General features: G+C 40.6%; 1 protein-coding gene across 1 annotated transcript in view; it reads left to right on the top strand.

The window, feature by feature from the left end:
- Nucleotides 1-21609, top strand: part of ABCC2 (ATP binding cassette subfamily C member 2) — a 133853-nt gene that overhangs the window by 15600 nt on the left and 96644 nt on the right. The window contains exons 2-7 of the mRNA XM_033943489.1: nucleotides 2173-2346; nucleotides 8592-8738; nucleotides 10525-10659; nucleotides 11648-11770; nucleotides 18548-18603; nucleotides 21013-21244. Coding sequence (XP_033799380.1) covers nucleotides 2173-2346; nucleotides 8592-8738; nucleotides 10525-10659; nucleotides 11648-11770; nucleotides 18548-18603; nucleotides 21013-21244 — 867 coding nt within the window. The remainder of the gene's footprint in view (nucleotides 1-2172; nucleotides 2347-8591; nucleotides 8739-10524; nucleotides 10660-11647; nucleotides 11771-18547; nucleotides 18604-21012; nucleotides 21245-21609) is intronic.

Genomic DNA, 21609 nt, shown 5'->3' with positions numbered 1-21609 from the left:
GAAGTTTTCTAACAACTTAAAGATGCTAAAAAGGAGAATTAGTCAGAACATTGATGGCATCCCAAGGGTACCAAAGAAAATGAAAAACAAAACCAAATACTCTCACAAGGGTGAGGAACAACATGGCCCTAGATCGGTGGCATGGATGCTGCTACTATTTGGGTTTTTGCCAGGTACTTATGACCTGAATTAGCCATCATAAAGATGAGATACTGGACTAGATGGGCCATTGGTCTGATCCAGTAAAGCTATTCTTATGTTTTATATTTCACACAGTATAGGAGGAAATACATCTGTTTCTATTTTTTGGTGTTGTACTACATGTAAGATGTGGCTTCTTGGGATTTTGGTTTAACTTATGTTGTTGTTATTTTGGTCAGCCATTTTGTATTTGGCTTTTGTGTTCTGTGTGTATAAGACCTGAGGTATTCTGTTAGCATGAATTTTTCTATGTAGTATTCTATAGTAATTTAGCTTGTTCAGTTTTCCCGATAGTGGAGGGTATGTTTGTGAAGGGGGACTTTGTTTATTTGTTTGTGATTTATAGAAGATAATTTACAAAATATTGTTCTTTTTCATTGTTTTAATAAAAAGATTTAAATATAAAATCATAATTGTTTAAAGCTTGTGCGGATGGGGTCAGACTGAGCTTGCAGGAACAGGGTGTAGGGACATACAGACTTTGTCCCTGTCATTTTCTGTGACAGAAACTGTGAACATTTTATTTTGGAGAGACCTCCCAGGAAAGGGACTTAGGTTCTGATCAACAAGTCTATGAAGCTGTCCACACAATGTGCGGCGGCGGCGAAAAGGGCGAACAGAATGCTAGGAATGATAAAGAAAGGGATCACGAACAGATCAGAGAAGGTTATCATGCCGCTGTACCGGGCCATGGTGCGCCCTCACCTGGAGTACTGCGTCCATCACTGGTCACCGTACATGAAGAAGGACACGGTACTACTCGAAAGGGTCCAGAGAAGAGCAACTAAGATGGTTACGAGGTTGGAGTTGCTGCCGTACAGTGAAAGATTAGAGAAACTGGGCCTCTTCTCCCTCGAACAGAGGAGATTGATAGGGGACATGAGCGAAACATTCAAGGTACTGAAGGGGATAGACTTAGTAGATAAAAACAGGTTGTTCACCCTCTCCAAAGTGGGGAGAACAAGAGGGCACTCTAAAGTTGAAAGGGGATAGATTCCGTACAAACATAAGCAAGTTCTTCTTCACCCAGAGTGGTGGAAAAATGGAACTCTCTTCTGAAGTCTGTCATAGGGGAAAGCACCCTCCAGGGATTCAAGACAAAGTTAGACAAGTTCCTGCTGAACAAGGACGTACGCTGATAGGGATAGTCTCAGTCAGGGTGCTTGGTCTTTGACCAGAGGGCCGCCGCGTGAGCGGACTGCTGGGCATGATGGACCACTGGCCTGATCCAGCAGCGGCAATTCTTATGTTCTTATGTTCTTAACAACAGTGGGAATGATCACCTCAGATGACCAGGATAAGTATATGCAAAACTTTTATTAGGCCACTTGTTCTTGCTTGAAGATTAAACCAAGGCATCCAATTACATGAGAAACAACACCTTATTCCTTGTTTCTCTTGTAACTGAATGCCTTGGTTTAATCTTCAATCAAGAACTAGTAACCCAATAAAGGATTTGCTTATACCGTACTCATCCTGGTCATCTGAGGTGATCATTCCTACTGTTGCTATTTGAAGGGTGCCCTCAGGAGATGCACAAAGAGGCACAATAAGCTCCTTATGTGTGCACCAGAGACAGTTGTATGCCACTCGTGTTTGCTTTACAGTAGGAGGGCAGACACCACATCAGTAATGTTTTGCCCAAAAGGGTCTATAATAAAGACAAGACAAGATTAAAGGTATAATCACAGCAGAAAAAAACTTCAATAAAAATATATCCCTAACAACAAAGGGCAGAGAGGGGATGACCTACATGGAACAATCGTTGCACTTGGTCATTTTTCTGGGCAAACTGGATGGGCCTTGCTGGTTTTTATCTTACATCATTTATTAGGTTATTATGTTATGCTTTTTCTTTCTTTTGTTTTTCAACTTTTTAATAAAAATTGATTTTTCAGTTATACCTTACAGACATCAATATATTTGTTTCAGATCACGTAAACAAATCTAATCCATTTCTTATTCTTCCAGAATGCCTCCTATCTGGAACGCCCTGATCCTGATCTGCCTAAATGTTTTGAACAGACCATTCTGGTGTGGATTCCTTTGATTTTCCTTTGGCTCTCAGCACCCTGGCGACTTATCTACTTATTGAAACACAGAAATCGCAACTTTTCTTATACAAAACTCTACCCTGCTAAGCAGGTAAAGTATGTCATGGGCTGTTACACAGTGTATACCCCCTTACAGTTCAAACAAATTTATTCGTAGATACAAGGGCTGAATCTTCAGAGGTGTTTCCAATTGGTTTACTTTTCACCATTCAGAAATATGCTCTAAAGCAGTGTCTCTCAAACTGTGGCATATCCCAATGAGATTCCGGGTGTGCCATGAGAGATTCCAGAATTTTAATTTTAAAAATTCCCTTCATACGTATACACTAGAATAGATAACATGTATGTCACATAAGCAAGAGTCTGTCAATGTTATGAGCATCTGTGTGCGTAATGACACAACTGCCCAAAAAAGCATCATTCTTTGACATGATTGGTCCTTCAAAACTAATTTCAAATAATTTTAGTTTTATGCAGAAATTATCCTAACTTGAGCAACAAAGCAATCAAGGCTTTGTTACCACTTGGATCTTCTTATCTTTGTGAACTTGGATTTTCAGCTCTGACACAAATTAAATAAAAAAAAAAAGAGAATGACTGCAGATGGTGAATGATGAAATGCATGTTTGCTTGTTGACTATCGAGCTATGTTTTGAGTTAATTTGCACTCAAAAACAAGCACACCCATTGCATTGATTAGCAATTCTATTCTATCTGCTTTAGTTTCACCATTGTTACAATTACTGGTACCTATGCATAGCTTAAAGAATTTTAAATAAATAACTCTCAAATTTAATTTTTTATTGGTTTTGCAATTTTATGATTTCAAGTATAATGTGCTGTGAAAAACATTAGCTCTGTTTAGTGTGCTAGAGCTAAAAAAATTTGAGAGTCTCTGCTCTAAAGTCATCATTGAACAGCTGCAAAATTTACTTTCATTTGCTCATATCTATTTTTTTCTTTCTTTTTTTAAAATAAAATTTTCAACTCATTATTTAAAAAGAACTTATCTGGCCATTGTTGGTGAAACTATTGGTGGGGACAGCTTCCTCTGACAATGTCATTTTTATATAAGAACATAAGAAGAACATAAGAAAAGCCTTACTGGGTCAGACCAATGGACCATCAAGCCCAGTAGCCCACTCTCACGGTGGCCAATCCAGGTCACCAGTACCTGGCCAAAACCCAAAGTGTAGCTTTCTCTTGTCTTTCCATGTCTTTCTCAATAACAGACTATGCACTTTTCCTCCAGAAACTTGTCCAAACCTTTCTTAAAACCAACTACGCTATCTGCTCTTACCACATCCTTTGGCAATGCGTTCCAGAGCTTAATTATCCTCTGAGTGAAAAAAAATTTCCTCCCATTGAGTATTTCCGTGTTACTTCATCGAGTGTCCCCTAGTCTTTGTAATTTTTGACGGAGCGAAAAATTGATCCACTTGTACCCGTTCTACTCCACTCAGGATTTTGTAGATTTCAATCATATCTTCTCTCAACCATCTCTTTTCCAAGCTGAAGAGCCCTAACCGTTTTAGTCTTTCCTCATACGAGAGGAGTTCCATCCCCTTTACCATCTTTGTCACTTTTCTTTGAACCTTTTCTAGCGCCACTATATCTTTCTTGAGATAAGAAGACCAGAATTGAATGCAATACTCCAAATGAGGTCACACCATGGAGCGATACAGGGGCATTATGACATTCTTAGTCTTGTTAACCATCCCTTTTTAAAATAATTCCCAGCATCCTGTTTGCTATTTTGGCCACCACCACAAATTGGGCAGAAGGTTTCATCATATTGTCTACAATGATACCAGATAGGCTCAATAATTGCTAAAAAAATTTAATTGGACGATAGACACCTATTCGATTCTATAAAAGATAGGTGCCTAGCAGCACCTAACACCTAAGTGGATGTTTCTATGGGCAGAGCATGACTTAGGTGCTGCTTAAGTGTGATTCTCCAAAAACTTAGGCACCTGAAATGTAGGCCTTTAAAACTCTTGCCTACATTTCAAACGCCTACATTTTTACATTGGAAGCACTAGCCGCGATTCTGTAAACAGTGTCTAAGTGTGATTGACATGCGGCGAGCGCCATTTATTTAAGCGCCGGCCAATTTAGGTGCTGTTATAGAATCAGCCCCTTAGTATATAGGATTGGATGGTGTAAGAGAAGTTAGTCGATATGGAAGATTTTGACAGTGAAAAATGGACTGTTACACAGCATTTGAAGTGCTTTGGTCACAAAAATGGTATATGTTGTATTTGCAGTATTTCAGAATAATTTTATTTTGTACGCCTTTAATTTTTGCCCACTAATACTAAAAACATATAATCCTCAATTTCGTAAGTATGAGGATCCACTGAAGCGTTCGCAGCCCAACCAAGAAGAGAATGATTTGGATCCATGAAACCTACAAGTTATTCTACACTTTTCTTGACCCTTTTCATTTCAATGATATGGAATGAAATAAAATGTGTGGAATAACTTGTAAGTTTCATGGCTCCATGTCATTCTCTTCTTGGTTGGGCTGAGAACTTTTCAGCGGCCCCTTGTTTTGTGATGTCATAATGCCTCATTCCACCAATGCCTAAGAGCCAGCCTCATTGGTGATGTCCCAGCCTCATTGGTGATGGCTTGGTTTCCCTATATTTCTGCCCATGTGCTAGATGCATGTGTCTCATTGAAATGAAAAGTGTGGCATAACTTGTAAGTTTCATGGCTCCACGTCACTCTTTTCTTAGTTGGGCTGAGAACTTTTCAGAGGCCCCTCGTATATAAATACACAGCAAGCTTTAACATATTGCTTATTCCATTTAGTGATTCAATTGCTTGTTATGCTGCACTTTGATAATTGTAATAATATTGTGTTTATATTAAAGCCGCTGCAGCTAACTTAGAATACTGCTGCCCATTTGAATAGTTGGAGCTGGCACAGGGATTGATATCTCACTTGTTTTGTGAGAGCTTCATTGACTTCCTGTCAAATTTTGTGCTTTATTTAAGTGCTTATTCCTAGTTTTAGTTTGTAAGGTGCCTGTTACTAATTTGAATTTTTAAATTCACAATTATTGTTTCCAATAATACCTCCATTCATCCCAGGCTGAGTTGTTTTCTGTTCATCCTGTTGATGAGATTCAAAAAGAATCTATATGTTCTCACTGATATTTTTGTTCAGTGCTTCAGTGGTGGAATAGTCTGCCTCCAAAGTTTCATGTAGTGCCATATTGTCCTCTGAGGTAGCTATTTTATTGGAAGTTCTTTGTTTTATGTGTCTTTTTGTAAACTACCTAGAAGTGTGTATGCAGAGGATGGGGCTTGGGTTTGATATTATGTGATCTTAAGGTGGCCAAACAGGTTGAAAAGGTGAAAGCTAGAAGGATGCTTGAGTGTATAGGGAGAGGTATGGCCAATAGGAAAAAGGAGCTATTGATGCTCCTGTATAAGACTCTGGTGAGACCTCATTTAGAACACTGTGTACAATAATGGAGGCTGCACCTTCAAAAAGATATAAAAAGGATGGAGTCGGTCCAGAGGAAGGCTACTAAAATGGTGTGTACTTTCTTGTTACTGTACTTCTCTAAATATTATTAATTAAAATTTTTGAACATAAAAAATAAAAAATGGTGTGTGGTCTTCATCATAAGGCATATGGGGACAGACTTAAAGATCTCAATATGTATATTTTGTAGGAAAGGGGAGATACCTACGTGGCATAAATATGCATGAGGCGAGTCTCTCTCAATTGAAAGGAAACTCCAGAGTGAGAGGGCATGGGATGAAGTTAAGAAGTGATAGGCTCAGGAGTAATCGAAGAAAATACTTATTATAGAAAGGGCGGTAGATGGTGTGGAATAGTCTCCAGGTAGAAGTGTTGGAAACAAAGGCTGTGTCTGAATTCAAGAAAGTGTGGGAGAGGCTGAGATAGTGGATGCTGCGGATGGGCAGACTGGACGGGCCATTTGGCCATTATCTGCCATCATAAAAAAGAGAAAAAAAAATGATGATGGTTGCTTATAAACTTAGGGCCATATTGGTGCCCATAAAAATCAGTGCAGACTAGAACTGTGCTTAGCATGATTTTATAAAAGGTACACGTACCTTATTGAATCACGCTAAGCACCACTGCACATCACAACTTTTAGTTTTACTCATTTATGCTAAGAAAACAAGGCCTAAATCCCTGTGCCTAACTTGTATGGCTTGGATTCTATAATTTTTAGGCATGCCCATGCTCATCCCCCAGTCATGCTCCCTTTTCAGATTCATGAATTAGAACTGGTGCACAGCACTTTATAGAATACGCTTACCAAGTTGTGCACATAACTTTTAAGTAATCCAATTTGTATTAATTATGATGTGCTAATTGTCAATTATCAACAACGATTAGGCTTATTAAACAATTAAATTGTGTGCACAAATCAGCTGTGTGCACCGATTTGCGTTTACAACATAATATGGGGGTTAATAAGTGAAATGAAACAAAATAATGCAAGCTTGACAACTAGTAAAACTGAAGGGACAGACCTGGAAGCCCCTCAACCAGTGAGCAGTAGTGGCTCGTGGCCAGTAGGGGGTGATGTCTATGGGATGGTAATGGAATGGACGTCAGGACATGATAGTGCAGTATTTTGTGGAATTTTTCTACAAAAACGCCTGCTTTTCGTATGATTCTGGGTAACTCTAGTTAGATACAAGCATATGTGTTAGTTAAGGCCATACCCAATAGAAGTGTACGAAAAATTGTTGAATAAAAATCTGAATATGGATGTAGCCAAGGCCAGAAAAACACACTATAGATTAATATTAAGGAAAAGCATAATAATATTCTTTTTATGTACTTTGCTATTAGGCTAGATCATGAAGGAAATCAGGATGTACCTGACCTCCATCTTGAGGTGGTGACTCCATTTTGTTCTCTGTCTTTCTGAATCTTCTGCTTGGCTCTTTGTTCAGGGTTTTCCCGCTTCTAGCCTCGTGGTTCTAATTGATACCAGATGTGCCTTAGGCTGGTTAGGAAGAGCATATTAGATTACGTATCCCAACCTGAGATACATAAAATGTGTGAAACTATGAATGAAATACATGGTATGAATGAAACTATGAATGTTTGGGGCCCCTGAATGTGTGATATGTGGTGATATAAATGGTTTATAAAAAGAATACTAAGGAAAAATCCTGAACACAGCATCTGGAAATAATTAGTCAGAGACTGCTGTTCCAACCTTAAGCATAGGAAGGGGGGCACTGGAAGCCTACGCTTAGGACTGTGTAGGTGTAACATGAAGCTGTTAGGTTTCAGGGAGAGGGGGAAACAGCCCCTCTTTCTCCTTTACTGTAATGACAGGGAGAGCTGAGAATATCTCAGCACTTAACAATTGCAGGTTCTCTTAATATACCTTTTTGAAAAGGACAAAAAGAATATTGGATATTTAATAAAATGTTAATGTATATTCAAGAATGAATGTAAACAAAAAAATTATGATTTCTGAAACTTTTAAACATGTAGAGGAATTTTCTTTATCTAAATTTAAAAACCACCTCTGTTAATTTGGATAGGCCCACGGCCAATGATGTCACACTGGACTGAAGGTATATATTGGGGAGCTTCGAAGTATCGGGTTGAGATCGTTATCAGAAGGCCAGCATTTTGGCAACTATAACGACCTCCCGCTAACGCAACTAGCTTTTGAAGTCCATGATGGAAAAATAAAAGCAATAAAATTATTTTGGTGAATCTTGCGTTATGCATCATTTTCCATGTTTTTGTTATTTTTCACACCTTGAGTGAAAGCTAGCAGCTTAATTGGCAACTGCAGCTTTATGAGTGCACTGGCGTCCAATACCAATGCTCACCAGGAAAGAGGGGGTCACCCATAGGGGGCTCGAGGATCCTTCAGACAGGAAAGAAGGATATCCCCAAAACCAACTCACAAAGTGAAACACTGACGGCCTCTTTTACAAAGCCACGCTAGCGGCTGCCGCGTGGGCAACAGCCCAGAAGCCCTTTAAATATCTATGGGCTTCGGGGTCGTTAGCACAGCGCATCTGCTAGCGCGGCTTTGTAAAAGAGGCCGTGAGATTAGAACAGAAATATTCCCAGTTGTGAAATAGAAATAACTAAGGTAAAGAATTTACACTTGATAAGTAAATATTTTATTTTTTTCACTACTCTAGGACTCTAACAGTTAAATATAAGCTAGTGCAAAATAATTTATATCTGATAAGCTAATACCTTGGTTTCAGAAATAGTCCAGTCTAATGCAATATATAGGCCAAAAATAATTTCTTACATAATTTTGTTGCTTAGTCTTGTTTCTCTTTGTCCTTTCTTAGTGTCTCACAGGGTTTCTTTTCCTTACCTCGCTAGCTGAGGTGGCTGTCACAATTTCAGAGGACATTGAGAAATATACTAATCCAGCACTTGGACCCCTGAAACCAGCAGTTTTATATACAAATCCATCAATTTATGCAATAACGTGGGTAAGAACAAATTTGTATGTGTTCTTTTGTGTGGCAACAAAGGTGTGATGAGAATATGTCAATTGGTGCAGGACCTGGATTAAGAAAGTCTATCCATTTGTAGAGTAGCCAGGCTAGAACACAATCTGTCAGCTTATATAATATCAGCAAACAAAAAAAAGGGACTATAAAGGGATATAATCCTTAAGACCGAGAAGGTGCTCAGAACCAACGAGTAGTAAGAAAATCAAAAAACCGGGGACAAACCCTGTAAGTGTTTTCAATGATCTATCATTGCACCATCTTCAATCGGTAGAAATGTATGAAACTGTGTCTAAATAAATATGTTGTTTTCAAGTGTTCAATTCTTTATAAAACAGAAGATTCACATATGTTAAAGTGCAAATTGTTTGAAAAACTTAGCTTGAAATAAGTTGTCTCACTCCAGCGGGTCCTGACATGTTTCGCCAGTAGCTTCCTCAGAGAACCCCCTCACACTGGCTGTAGCAGATGAGTAAAACTCCTTCCTCACTCTTCGCCCATAACTACTTCACTTCCTACTTGACTTCCTGGTTCTGAGCTCCTTCTCGGTCCTAAGGATTATATCTCTTTATTGTCCCTTTTTTTTTGTTTGCTGATTTATTCAGGCCTTTGGGGACATTTTTGTGAAAATCCGACCCAGTAGTGTGATTGGGGATCCAGCTTATATAATATAACATAGGCAATCAAACCAGTCTGTACTACCATAAGGAAAGTATCTGCCAATGTGCAGACCTGGTTCCCTCTGAAATCAATTCCGGGTCGCGGGGCCGGGATGTGATGTCATAGGAAAAGCCAGCACGAGCAGCAGGCAAAGAAGCTGCTTGCACTGGCGAAGATTTAGAGGTGTGGGGGTGGGAAGGGATTGAACGAGTATGGTGTGGGGGTGCAGAAGGAGCAGAGGGGTGGAGAGGAGGGCGCAAGGGGTAGAAGGGAGGGTGTGGGTAGTGCCTCCCACCTTCACTACACCAATTGTGACTGTTGGGCAGATTTGATGGACCATATAGGTCTTTTTCTACCATCATTTACTATGGGACTCATTTTCGAAAATGAAAAACATCCAAAAAGTGACATTAGAGAGAATGCCTAAAAGGTACGGGGGAAGGCAAGGAGGTGCAAGTGCAACAGGGGAGGGGCGCCCCCACCCCAGGCGCCCCTCACCCTTACTACGCCACTGCTTTTGACCATTCCCAAGATTAGTCTTAAATCCCAAATGTGATGGCATGTGAGGAAAATTCCCATGGGGTTGACTTGACTGTAGTACCTGGATGGAAATTTTCTGCAGTAAATCAGTGCAGGAAGGTATTGTTTCATTGTGGCTGGGCAAATTGGTTTCTATATCATGTTAAATCCTTTCCTCTCCCTATGATTAGGTTTGGACTGCTCTCTTTGGATAATAATAAACACACTGTCCTTTTTCCTCTCATCCTGCAAGAGGTTTATGTGCCTTTCATATCTGAGAAACAACCTTCCATATTCTCCACCCTCGAGGTGCCTGCGTTTATGTTAGGGAAATATTAACTATTTCATGTCCTTGTTGCCATGAAATACTATGGGCCTACACATTTAGTTGGCACAAAAGAGTTAAAAACTGGGACTCACACTGCAGTTCTCTTCTGTGAAATGCATTAAGTAATTCCAAGAGATTAACATTTCCAGGATCCTGCAGAAACCTACTGTTTAAGATTAATTGGTGAGCAACACAAAATATTACATTAAGCTAGAAAGAAAAATCAGAATACTAATCGTGTGCTCTTTATCATTCCAGCTGCTGGTTCTCTGCATCCATGATTCCAAGAGATACTCTATCAGACAGGACTCTGGCATTCTCTTCCTCTTCTGGACGCTCTCAGTCATCTGTGGGATTTTCCCATTTCAGACTTTGGTCCGGGTGGCACTACAGGTCAGTAGCTGGGCAAGAATCACAGTTTAGTGAGGAGTCCAACATTATTTCTAGATTTCTTAAAAAAAAATCTTTATTGATTTTCCAAACAACAGTGCAAAATACAAATATAAATACTGTACATATAATAATACCAAGAAAAGCACATTGATCTCACAGACATACATGAGCAATCACTTTAACCCTCCCACCCACCCAATAATTAAACAAGAAAACACAAATACATAGAATCTTTTAATAACCTTTCCCAATTTAAAATAATAATGCAATTTCCCCCCTCTCCCCTCCCCCCCCTGAATGTGTAAATTCAAAGGGCAAATCCATAATCATTCCTTACAGTTTTGTCAATGGCTCCCAAACATCCATAAATTTCCAATAATGTCCCTGTTGTATGGCCATCATACGTTCCATTTTAAAAGTGTGGCATAGAGATTCCCACCAGAAAGTATAATTTAACCGATCCCAGTTTTTCCATTTCTTCGAAATAAACTGTATGACAACCCCTGTCATTATACAGAGACGTTTGTTATTATGAGAAGATATTTGGCTTTTAGCCCTCATTAATGTACCAAATAGCATGGTATCGTACGACAATGCCACTGGATTTTCCAATACTTTGTTCACTTGACTCCAAATGGATCTCCAAAATTTAAGTATCAAGGGACAATAGAACAGTAAATGATCCAGTGTCCCTACATTGAGATGACAGTGCCAGCATCTATTAGACTTAGAACTATCCAACTTCTGTAAACGAACAGGGGTCCAAAAAGATCTATGTAACAAGAAAAACCATAGATGAATATGCATGGGCAGATCTGCATGCTGTCACCGCTATTATATGCAAATCTCTATCATCCATATTCATTAGGGCTATCCCGAAAACTCGACTGGCTGGTGGTCCTCCAGGACAGGGTTAGGAAACACTGGTCTGTGAGATCAAAAGGGTTAGAGGAGAAGAATGCTTGCTCATCTTTTTCTCTCTTTATAGGGTCCGATTCCTGATCTCCCTCGTTTCTGCCTTTTCTTCATTTCCTATGGTCTTCAGATAATTATGTGGGTCATCTCAGCCTTTTCTGATATATCTTCGGAAGGAAAAGAAGCAGCAAAGAAGGTAAAGCTTTCTATTTCCCCAGCTACTCATGGAATGCTTATGTCAATGGCACGAAGCAGGGTGCCTAAATCCAGACACCCTGCAAAGAGGAAGAAGACCGCAACGGATTCCTTTTGGCAGCTCCTCTCAGCCAGTGTCCCTTTCATTGTTACACCAGCAAGTAAGTAAGCAGCAGTCCTGATTAGGTAATTACATCATTGGAGCCAAGCTGTCTTATGGAGCATTTCGGAAAGAAATTAAGACTGTACTGTTTGATAAATTAATTTCCTAAATAGAAGTTATATTAATAATAATAATTCTACTCTGACTACTCTTAGGAAATTGTCGTATTCTCGCTATTTGTATTTTGTATTTCGCTGATTGTCCAGCTCTCTTCAGTGTAAACCGCCCTGAAATCATCTAATTGTGGCACTAGAGGAGAATAAAGTTATGTTATGTAAATACTTGTATAAGTGATCTTGTCTAAGCTTTCACCATATTGAAAAACCCTACATGATGAGGTCTAAGCAGTATGTAGTAGCTTGGAAGGTGGCCAGGCATGGAGTTTTCACATATACATTCAGCAGACAGGGTCAGTCAAAGCAAAAGTCTTTTATGAACCAAAAGATACCAAAGGTCTGTTATTGTCGCAGATGGTAAGCAAACACAGGAGTACTTGAAATGAAACTCGTACACAGAGCTTCACTCTCTTAAGTTCTCCAAAGCCTAGACTCAATAAACTTACCCTTGATAACATTCATAGTGACCAGCTCCTAGCAGACCCAATTTCCATACTCTTACTTGTGCACTATCGCCTTTCCACCTTGCCCCGTCTTACTGAAGCCACAGGCTAGGAACTCTCCTAGAAAACTCCTTCCTTCCAGACACTGCAGCCCTGGTTTGGAACTTTTAGAAGACCCCTTCCATCCTGTTCTTGCACTGGGGTGTTCACTCCCTCAAGCTGGACCCCTCCTTCCAGGCCCAGCAGTATTGGCAATATTCCTCACACAGTAATACTCACAGTAAAACGATTTGATTCTGCACTTTGGTAAAAATGTTATGGAAACATTGAAATGGGACTTCACATGCTATACAAAATATTTTATCAAGCGCACAGTAAAGTTTGCCTTTGATATTTTGGCCTCAGTACTTTTTTTTTTTTTCTTTATTTATTTGATTATTCATTACAATACCTTAGTAACAAACATTCATGAATGACCACAGAAATACAAAATTCCATATAAGGAACAACAAAACATATAAGAAAATTTATCAACCGTGTCCTAGTCCACATTATCGCTGATCGCCAGTATTTTAAACTAAAACATTAAATCTATCTGTCTACTATCTAGGAACAGGCAAATGGCATTTATATATATTATACATCATCCTCCAAAAATGAAATCATTACTAGAAATTAAACTTTCAACAAAGGTTTCTCTTTAATAAAATCTTCCAACTGGGCTGGATCATAAAACACATATTTATCACTTCCATACGAGATCAGGCATTTGCATGGAAATTTCAAAAAGAAAGTAGCTCCAACTGCCAAAACCGTGGACTTTAGCTGAAGGAACTGTTTCCTTTTAAACTGAGTTTGTCTAGAGACATTCGGAAAAATTATCACCCGTTGACCACAAAACATCTCTTGTTTTTTCAAAAAATATAATTTTAAAATATCTTGTTTATCAAGCTCTGTCTTGAAGGTCACGAGAAGAGTTGCTCGCTTATCTATTATGTCTTTAGATGATTCCAAAAACTGTGTTACATTCAAACTTTCAGGTGCCACTATTTTATCCATTTCACCTTCATCTGCCCTTTCCTTGGAGTCTCTTGAGATGTAATAGAGGTTATCAACCTCAAAGGTCTCCACTTTAGTATAATGTAATATCTCCCTCAAATACATTCTCAAGAGCTCCATTGGGGACAGATAATGTGTGATTGGAAAATTTAACAAGCGAAGATTTTTAACCCTGATAGAATTTTCCATTCTTTCTAATCTAGCATGTATCATCACACTATCCTTTATATTGGAAACAGCACTAGCTTGTAAAGTACCTACTACCTGATCTAATTTTTCTAACTTCACAGCTGTTTCTCCAATTTTAATATCTTGTTCTTTAATTTTCACTGTTGTATCGGATGAAAATTGACATAAATTCAAAACGGTTTTTTGTAGTGATGACTCTATTCTATTAATGCTAAGCCAAACATCATTTAGAGTGATCACTTTATCCCTGGGGAGAACGTCTGAGCCTTGCCCAGTAATCATCTGTACTAGGATTAGTTCTTTAGCTTGCCGCAAGGATTGTCCTGAAACCTCCAGTCCAGATAATATAGACAATTGAGGGGAAGAAGAAATTATTCCTTCCTTAAAAGGGGAAGGAAATTCTTCTAACCGTGAGGAATATAATGGTTGAGGAGGTGGTGTTGGTTCCACAGAGGATAAGGAGACAGCTTGAATGTTAGGAGTTACCTGTTCTTCAGCATGTGGCAAAATAGGGACCATGAGATGACGATCCATCGGGCCAGTTGTTCCAGCAGATGGTATTGCTTTGGCCTTCCTCTTGCCCATATTGAAGATTCGGTAACCCTGCTCCCTGCTCCTCTTAGGCTCCGAAGGGGCAAGCCCCTTTAGCCACGCCCCTTCAGCTCACGACCCGGGGCTCGCGACCGCGGGCCATGTTCCGCGGCTGCTCCGGTGTTTAAGGATCCTCTCCAAGGACCCTCTCAGCTGGCTGGGTCGGGCAGCTGCGGGACTGCCTGTCCCGATGTAGTGAAGTGCAGACAGCACTAGCGACAGGCTCCCTCGCGTTTGCTCCGGTGTTTAAGGATCCTCTCCAAGGACCCTCTCAGCTGGCTGGGTCGGGCAGCTGTGGGACTGCCTGTCCCGATGTAGAGAAGTGCAAACAGCACTAGCGACCTTGGCCTTAGTACTAACGTGGATAAGAACACAAAAATTTAATATCCACATGGCCTGAAATACCCCATCTTAGCTAACCCTTTAATTGAAGATTTTTTCTTCCACTGAACCCCACTGATGAGAGAGTGTCCCTTTTCCCAACTCCTCAATAATATAAAACCCTTCCTTCTTAGTAAGAAACACACCTTCCCCCCTTCCCGGCCCATCCCGCGAAGCCTAAGGCCTGATTGGCCCAAGCTCTAGAAGCCTGGACCAATCAGGCCTTAGGCATAGAGGGTCCGCCCATCCCCACTAAGCCTAAGGCCTGATTGGCCCAGGCTCTAATCAGGCCTTAGGCTTAGTGGGGATGGGCGGACCCTCTATGCCTAAGGCCTGATTGGTCCAGGCTTCTAGAGCTTGGGCCAATCAGGCCTTAGGCTTAGCGGGATGGGCCGGGAAGGGGCGGGCCCGCCTCATTTCGACGAGGGGGGCCTGCCGGCTGGACAGGCAAGACCCGTCTGGCCAACAATTAAAGGTTAGTTTGGTGGGGGGGGAGGTTTGGGGGCTGTTAGCGTGGGGGTGTGTGGAGGGGGGGGGGCGTCTTCCGGCAGGAGGGATTGGGCACCCTCCTGCCGGTGATCGGTAGTGTCGGGGGGGGCATCTTCTGGCAGGAGGGTTTGGGCACCCTCCTGCCGGCGATCGGTAGTGTCGGGGGGAGTGGGGGCATCTTCCGGCAGGAGGGGTTGGGCACCCTCCTGCCAGCAATTGGACAGGCGGCCGCGGCCGCTATACTTATAGTGGCAGAGAGATCCCTTGCCTACATTGTAAGCGTCTCTTCCTCTACTAGGGAGATGCATAGGGCCGCCTAGGTTCGCCTAAGGCCCTTAGGCGAACTTAGGCGTCTTGCAGGCCTTCCTAGGCTCCCGGAGGCGCCTTCAATATAGGCGGCCTTCCTGGGGAGCATTTTTTTAAAAAACGTGCATCCCGATTGGCTGATTAGACAGCTGTAGGATGCCTACAGCTGCCTAAAATCGGGACGCACTTTGTAGAATCAGGGCCATTGTGTCCACACATTCAGTTGCACTAACAGTGGGAGTCTGTAGTTTTTGAATTTATAAGAACATAAGAATAGCTTTACTGGGTCAGACCAAAGGTCCATCTAGTCTAGTATCCCATCTTCATTGTGGCCAATCCAGGTCAAAAGTATCTGGCAAAAACCCAAATAGTAGCAACATTCTATACTACTAATCCAGGGCTTCTCCTATGTCTGTCTCAATAGCAGACTATGGACTTTTCTTCCAGGATCTTGTCCAAACCTTTTTTAAAACCAGCTACATTACTAAAACCAGCTACATTACTAATTGCTCTTACCACATCCTCTAGCAAAGCATTCCAGAGCGTAACTATGCTCTGAGTAAAATAATATTTCCTCCTATTGGTTTTAAAAGTATTACTCTGCAACTTCATCGAGTGTCCCCTAGTCTTTGTAAATCTTAATACATCGAGAATCTCATTAGAATCTCGGAGCGGAAGCCAGAAGGCCTTGAGCATGAGCAGATACTCAAGGCCCAGCAGAATCAGCGGCAACCAGTAGGCTCTTTGGGCACCAGCACCTCCTGTGGGTTGGTGCTGCATGCTGGTGCCCGATCTCAGTAAGGATTTGGGCGGGCAATGCCAGTTTGCAGGGGGACAATGCCGGTTCTCGTGAGCGATGTCTCGCATATCGAGTCAAAGCTCGGTTTGCGAGGCAAGATTTTTGAGAATGTTTTGCTTGTCTTGCAAAACACTTGCAAACTGTGTTACTCGCAAACCGAGGTTTGAATGTAATTTCTAGCATCTTGTTTGCTTTGTTGGCCACCGTTGCATATTAGGCAAAAGATTTCAGCATATTGTCTACAATGACACCCAGATCCTTTTCTTGGGCGCTAACCCCCTAGATCAGTGGTCTCAAACTCAAACCCTTTGCAGAGCCGCATTTTGGATTTGTAGATACTTGGAGGGCCTCAGAAAAAATAGTTAATGTCTTATTAAAGAAATGGCAATTTTGCATGGGGTAAAACTCTTTATAGTTTATAAATCTTTCCTTTTGGCTAAGTCTTAATAATAATATTGAAATTTATAGCTAAAGAGACATATGATCAAGAAACTGTTTTATTTTACTTTTGTGATTATGATAAACATACCGAGGGCCTCAAAATAGTACCTGGCGGGCTGCATGTGGCCCCCGGGCCGTGTGTTTGAGACTACTGCCCTAGATGAACCTTGGCATCTGGTAACTATGATTTGGGTTATTCTTCCCAATGTGCATCACTTTGCATTTGTCCACATTAAATTTCATCTGCCATTTGAACTCTTCCAATTTCCTAAGTTCTGCCTGCAATTTTCACAATCTGCATTTGTTTTAACAACTTTCAACAGTTTAGTGTCATCTGCAAATTTACTCCCTCCACCCCTTTTATGAAGCTGCGCTGCCAAGCAGCACAAACTAAATGCTGAGCTGCTGAAAGGATTAGAATGGGCGGCTAGGTATGTAGCTCGCACTGCTTAGCAGCGCAGCTTGATAAAGGGGGAGGTTAATCATATCAGTCATCGTTCCAATTTCCAGATAATTTGTAAATAAGTTAAATAGTCCCACTACCATACAGATCCCTGTGGCACTCCACTATTTATCTTCCTCCATTCAGAAAAATAGCTATTTAACCTCACCCTCTGTTTTCTGTCCAATAACCAGTTTCTAATTCACAACTGAACATTGCTTCCTATCCCATGACTCTTAATTTTCTTAGGAGTCTTTCATGATGAACTTTGTCAAAAGTTTTCTGAAAATCTAGATGCACTCCATCAATTAGTTCACCTTTATCCACATGTTCATTCATACCTTCAAAGAAGTCAAGCAAATTGGTGAGGCAAGACCTCTCTTGGCTGAACCCATGTTGACTCTGTCCCATTAAATCATGTTTGTCTACCTGTTCTTCAATTTTATTTTTTTATAAATATTTCCACTATTTTGCCCAGCACTGAAGTCAGGCCCACCGGTCTGTAATTTCCTGGATCTCCCCTGGAACAGTTTTTAAAATCGGTCTAATATTGGCCACCCTTCAATCTTCAGGTACTACAGACGATTTTAGCGACAGGTTACAGATCACTAACAGCAGATCAGCAATTTCATGTCTGAGTTATTTCATTACCCTGGAATATATACCATCTGGTCCAGATGATTTATCATTCTTTGTCAATTTGGCCAATAGAGATAAAGAACATCCAAATCTCAACAAGAGTATTATTAAATCTGATCTGACTGTGAACTCCAAGAGATAGAAAGTGTCAGGGAGGCCAGCAAGAATCTGGAGGAAAGCAAAACATCTCAGGTAGGGTTACCATATAACTCCAGAAAAGAAGGACAGATTGAGACATCTGGATTTTACTTCCATTGATGGACAGATTGATGGAAGTAAAACTGGGATGTCTCAATCTGGCCTCCTTTTTCTGGAGCTATATAGTAACCCTAATCTAAGGGGTAAATCATAAAGAAAAGTTGGGCAGTAAGTTTTATTTTTATTTTAGTATTTTAGCTTACTTTGTTAATTTTGATAGCTAACTGTTCCTCTGATAGTCTTCAATGGTCGATATACACAGAGATAGAGAAGCAGAGTCAGTGTCTACAATTACAACAGGACCAAGTACCCAAACATAGACAGCAAATCTATGCCTTCTTAGTATGGATGGGATGTAAAGATCTATTCCACGGTATCAAAAAAAATTTGATATTTTTATCAGAAGACCTGATATCTACTTGTTTATTTCTTCGTTTGATTGGGTTATGTTTTATACTTTTAACTGAAACTGAAAACTTTAATTTGCTTGCATGGGTTCATTGTTTTTCTTTTGTTATTTAGAACCCAGAGACAACGGCATCCTTCCTGAGCAGAATCACTTTCAACTGGTTCAACAGGTATTGTGCATATGGAATAGAGGAGGAGCTTGTGTCCCCCTTGCTTCACATCCCTGGATCTTTCACTAAGATTAGTCCATGTTAGCTGCCATAGGACCTATTTTAATTCTATGGGCCCTGCTGCAGATAACATGCATTAATCCATAGCAAAAGACCTTTATTATAAGCAATATTTTGAGGGACAGGTAATAAAGGTAGTGGTGAACAAGTGGTATTTTGCAGTTTCCTTTTTTTTATTCAATTTGTAAACACAATAATGAATGACACTGAGCTCTATAGTCTCATAATTGATTTTAGATATCTTACCGCAGATACAGTAATTGCCATAAACATCTGAAAGTCTCTGTTCATTACAGGCCTTTGGGGGGCCTATTCATGTCTAAAGGGAATCCCCTTATGAAGCAGAATAGCATCACTGAGGCATTTGGAAACTGTGGTTAATTCAGAGCTCTGCAGTACGATTGATTTTTAATTTGAAAAAAAAAAAAAGAAGGATCGCTCCTTATTTTCATAAACTATACTGGCTTCTGATAGAGGCCAGGTAGTTTTCAAATTTGGATGTTTTTGTTATAAGGCGCTTTATGGTCTATTGTCATTGATCAATTTGCTTTCAATACGTCCTTCACGTTTATTTGCTTTTTAAATGTTTCCTACTGTAAGGGGCTGCTCTAAAGTGAAATATGTGGAAAAGATGTTGGCTTTTCAGGCTGCTAGTTGGGAGAGAAAACTAGGCTCTATAATATGAGCATCCGTATCTTATAATCATTATCGGAAAATGTTAAAAACTTATTCATTTATGCAATTTGGGGTGGGGGGAATAATGTGGATGTAATGTATGTTTCCACTGTTGTTTTGTAATTCTCTGTGAATGCTCAGTTCTCTAAGTTAGCCACATGGAACTATGGGTGTTTGCGGTATACAAATGGAGTGTTATGTTATGTGTCTGATGCTGGCTGGACCTCCTTTTTAGTTTCCACTCTGTCTCAGTGGTCTAACACCTAGAGCTGCAGTGGCAGGAGCCTGTATACCTAAACTGTTGTGTGTTAGCATCATTTAAGAGCTCTTTGTTCTGAATCAGAGTATAGCAGTCCAGACGGTGACAAAATTCATCACCATTCCCATCCCCGCAGATAACCATGGGAAGCCATCCCATGTCATTCTTTAGTGTCTGTCTCAACCTCAGTTCTTCTTCAATGTAAGGCTTGAGAGTCAGTGGCTGTGCCTATTCATGCTCTGATTCTTATGTGAGTAAAGTATAGGATAATGAAGCCATTGTGACATCACTGATGAGGCTGGCTTTTAGGCATTGGTGGAATGAGGCATTATGACATCACAATCTCAGCTCTGGAATGTTGCTACTCTTTGTTTCTGCCAGGTATTTGGTACCTGGGTTGGCCACTGTTAGAAACAGGATACTGGGCTTGATGGACCTTCAGTCTGTTCCAGTATGGTAATGCTTATGGTCTTATGTTCTAACTGGTCTCATTCTTTTGTGTCTATCTCAACCTCAGTCCTTCTACACCAGCATTTTTAAATGCAAGGCTTGAGGGTCAGTGGCTGTGCCTATTCATACTCTGATTCTTGTGTGAGTCAAGTATAGGATAATGAAGCCATTATGACATCACTGATGAGGCTGGCTTTTAGGCATTGGTGGAATGAGGCATTATGACATCACAATCTCAGCTCTGGAATGTTGCTTCTCTTTGTTTCTGGGACCTGGGTTGGCCACTGCTAGAAATTGGATACTGGGCTTGATGGACCTTCAGTTTGTTCCAATATGGCAATGCTTATGGTCTTATGTTCTAACCATCCTGTGTCATTCTGTAGTGTCTATCTCAACCTCATTCCTTCTACACCAGCATTCTTCAATGCAAGGCTTGAGGGTCAATGGTTGTACTCATTCATATCCTGATTCTTCCCTCTCTCCTTAAAGAATGATATGGGGATGGTTTTCCGTAGTTATCCATGGGGATGGGAACGGTGATGAATTTTTTTGTGTTGCAGCATAGGGGGATGCAAGCTTTAGGAAAACTCATCTGCACTATTTCTGTCTTTAGGCAGTACCATTAATTGCTTACTTAAAGAGTGCTTAATGTTCTAAAGTGTTGATAAAACATTTAAGATCTAAAACTTTTACATTTCTCTATGTTATGACACCTTCCACATTTTCCTCTATACTGTGATGTTATTAGCTGTATTTCTATTTACGTACAAGCCTGGTGATGCAGAACAGAAAACCCTGAATAAATGATTAACTCCTTATAGAAGGCTTCTTAAATGAATGAAACTATACAATATATGGTACACATTCTGCTTCTTTCTGGATGGAAACCCAGCTTCTGCCTTTACAAGTATACCTCACTGTTGGAATATTTCAAGATCTAATCTGCAGCTTTCCCTCTTTCGCAGAATTGTCATCCAAGGTTATAAGAAACCTCTGGAGCTAGATCATCTCTGGGATTTAAATGAAGACAACAAAACTCAGACAATATGCAGGCTCTTTGAGAAAAACATGCAGGAAGCCGTGAAAAAGGCCAGGAGGGAGTTGGAGAAAAGGCGCAGGAAGCGGTGCTCTCAAAGGCAACATAGAAATGAAGTCAATGGGCTGAACAAGTCTTTGAGTCAGGATGTTCTAGTGATGGTAAATATCTGCCAACAGAGATATACACACAGGGCTCCTTTTACGAAGGCGCGTTAGGGCCTTAACACGCGGAATAGCGCACGCTAAAATGCCACGCGCACTAGCCACTACTGCTTCCTCTTGAGCAGGCGGTAGTTTTTTGGCTAGCGCGCACTATAGTGCGTGCTAATCCGATGCGTGCGTTAAAAACGCTAGCGCACCTTCGTGAAAAGGAGCCCACAGCCTTTTAAAACCACATTTCTAGCTTGCAGTTATTATCTAACACGCACACTTCGATGTGATGTAACTGTACTGTCCTTAGGCTACAGCCCTGCTTTGACTTATTGATGGAATTTATTTATTTAAAAAAAAAAACCGTTGAAAAT

Source organism: Geotrypetes seraphini, chromosome 4, assembly GCF_902459505.1.
Source record: "Geotrypetes seraphini chromosome 4, aGeoSer1.1, whole genome shotgun sequence".
NCBI classification, from domain to species: domain Eukaryota; kingdom Metazoa; phylum Chordata; class Amphibia; order Gymnophiona; family Dermophiidae; genus Geotrypetes; species Geotrypetes seraphini.
The sequence above is the reverse complement of the archived record's forward strand: the minus strand, read 5'-3'. Positions and strand labels throughout refer to the sequence as shown.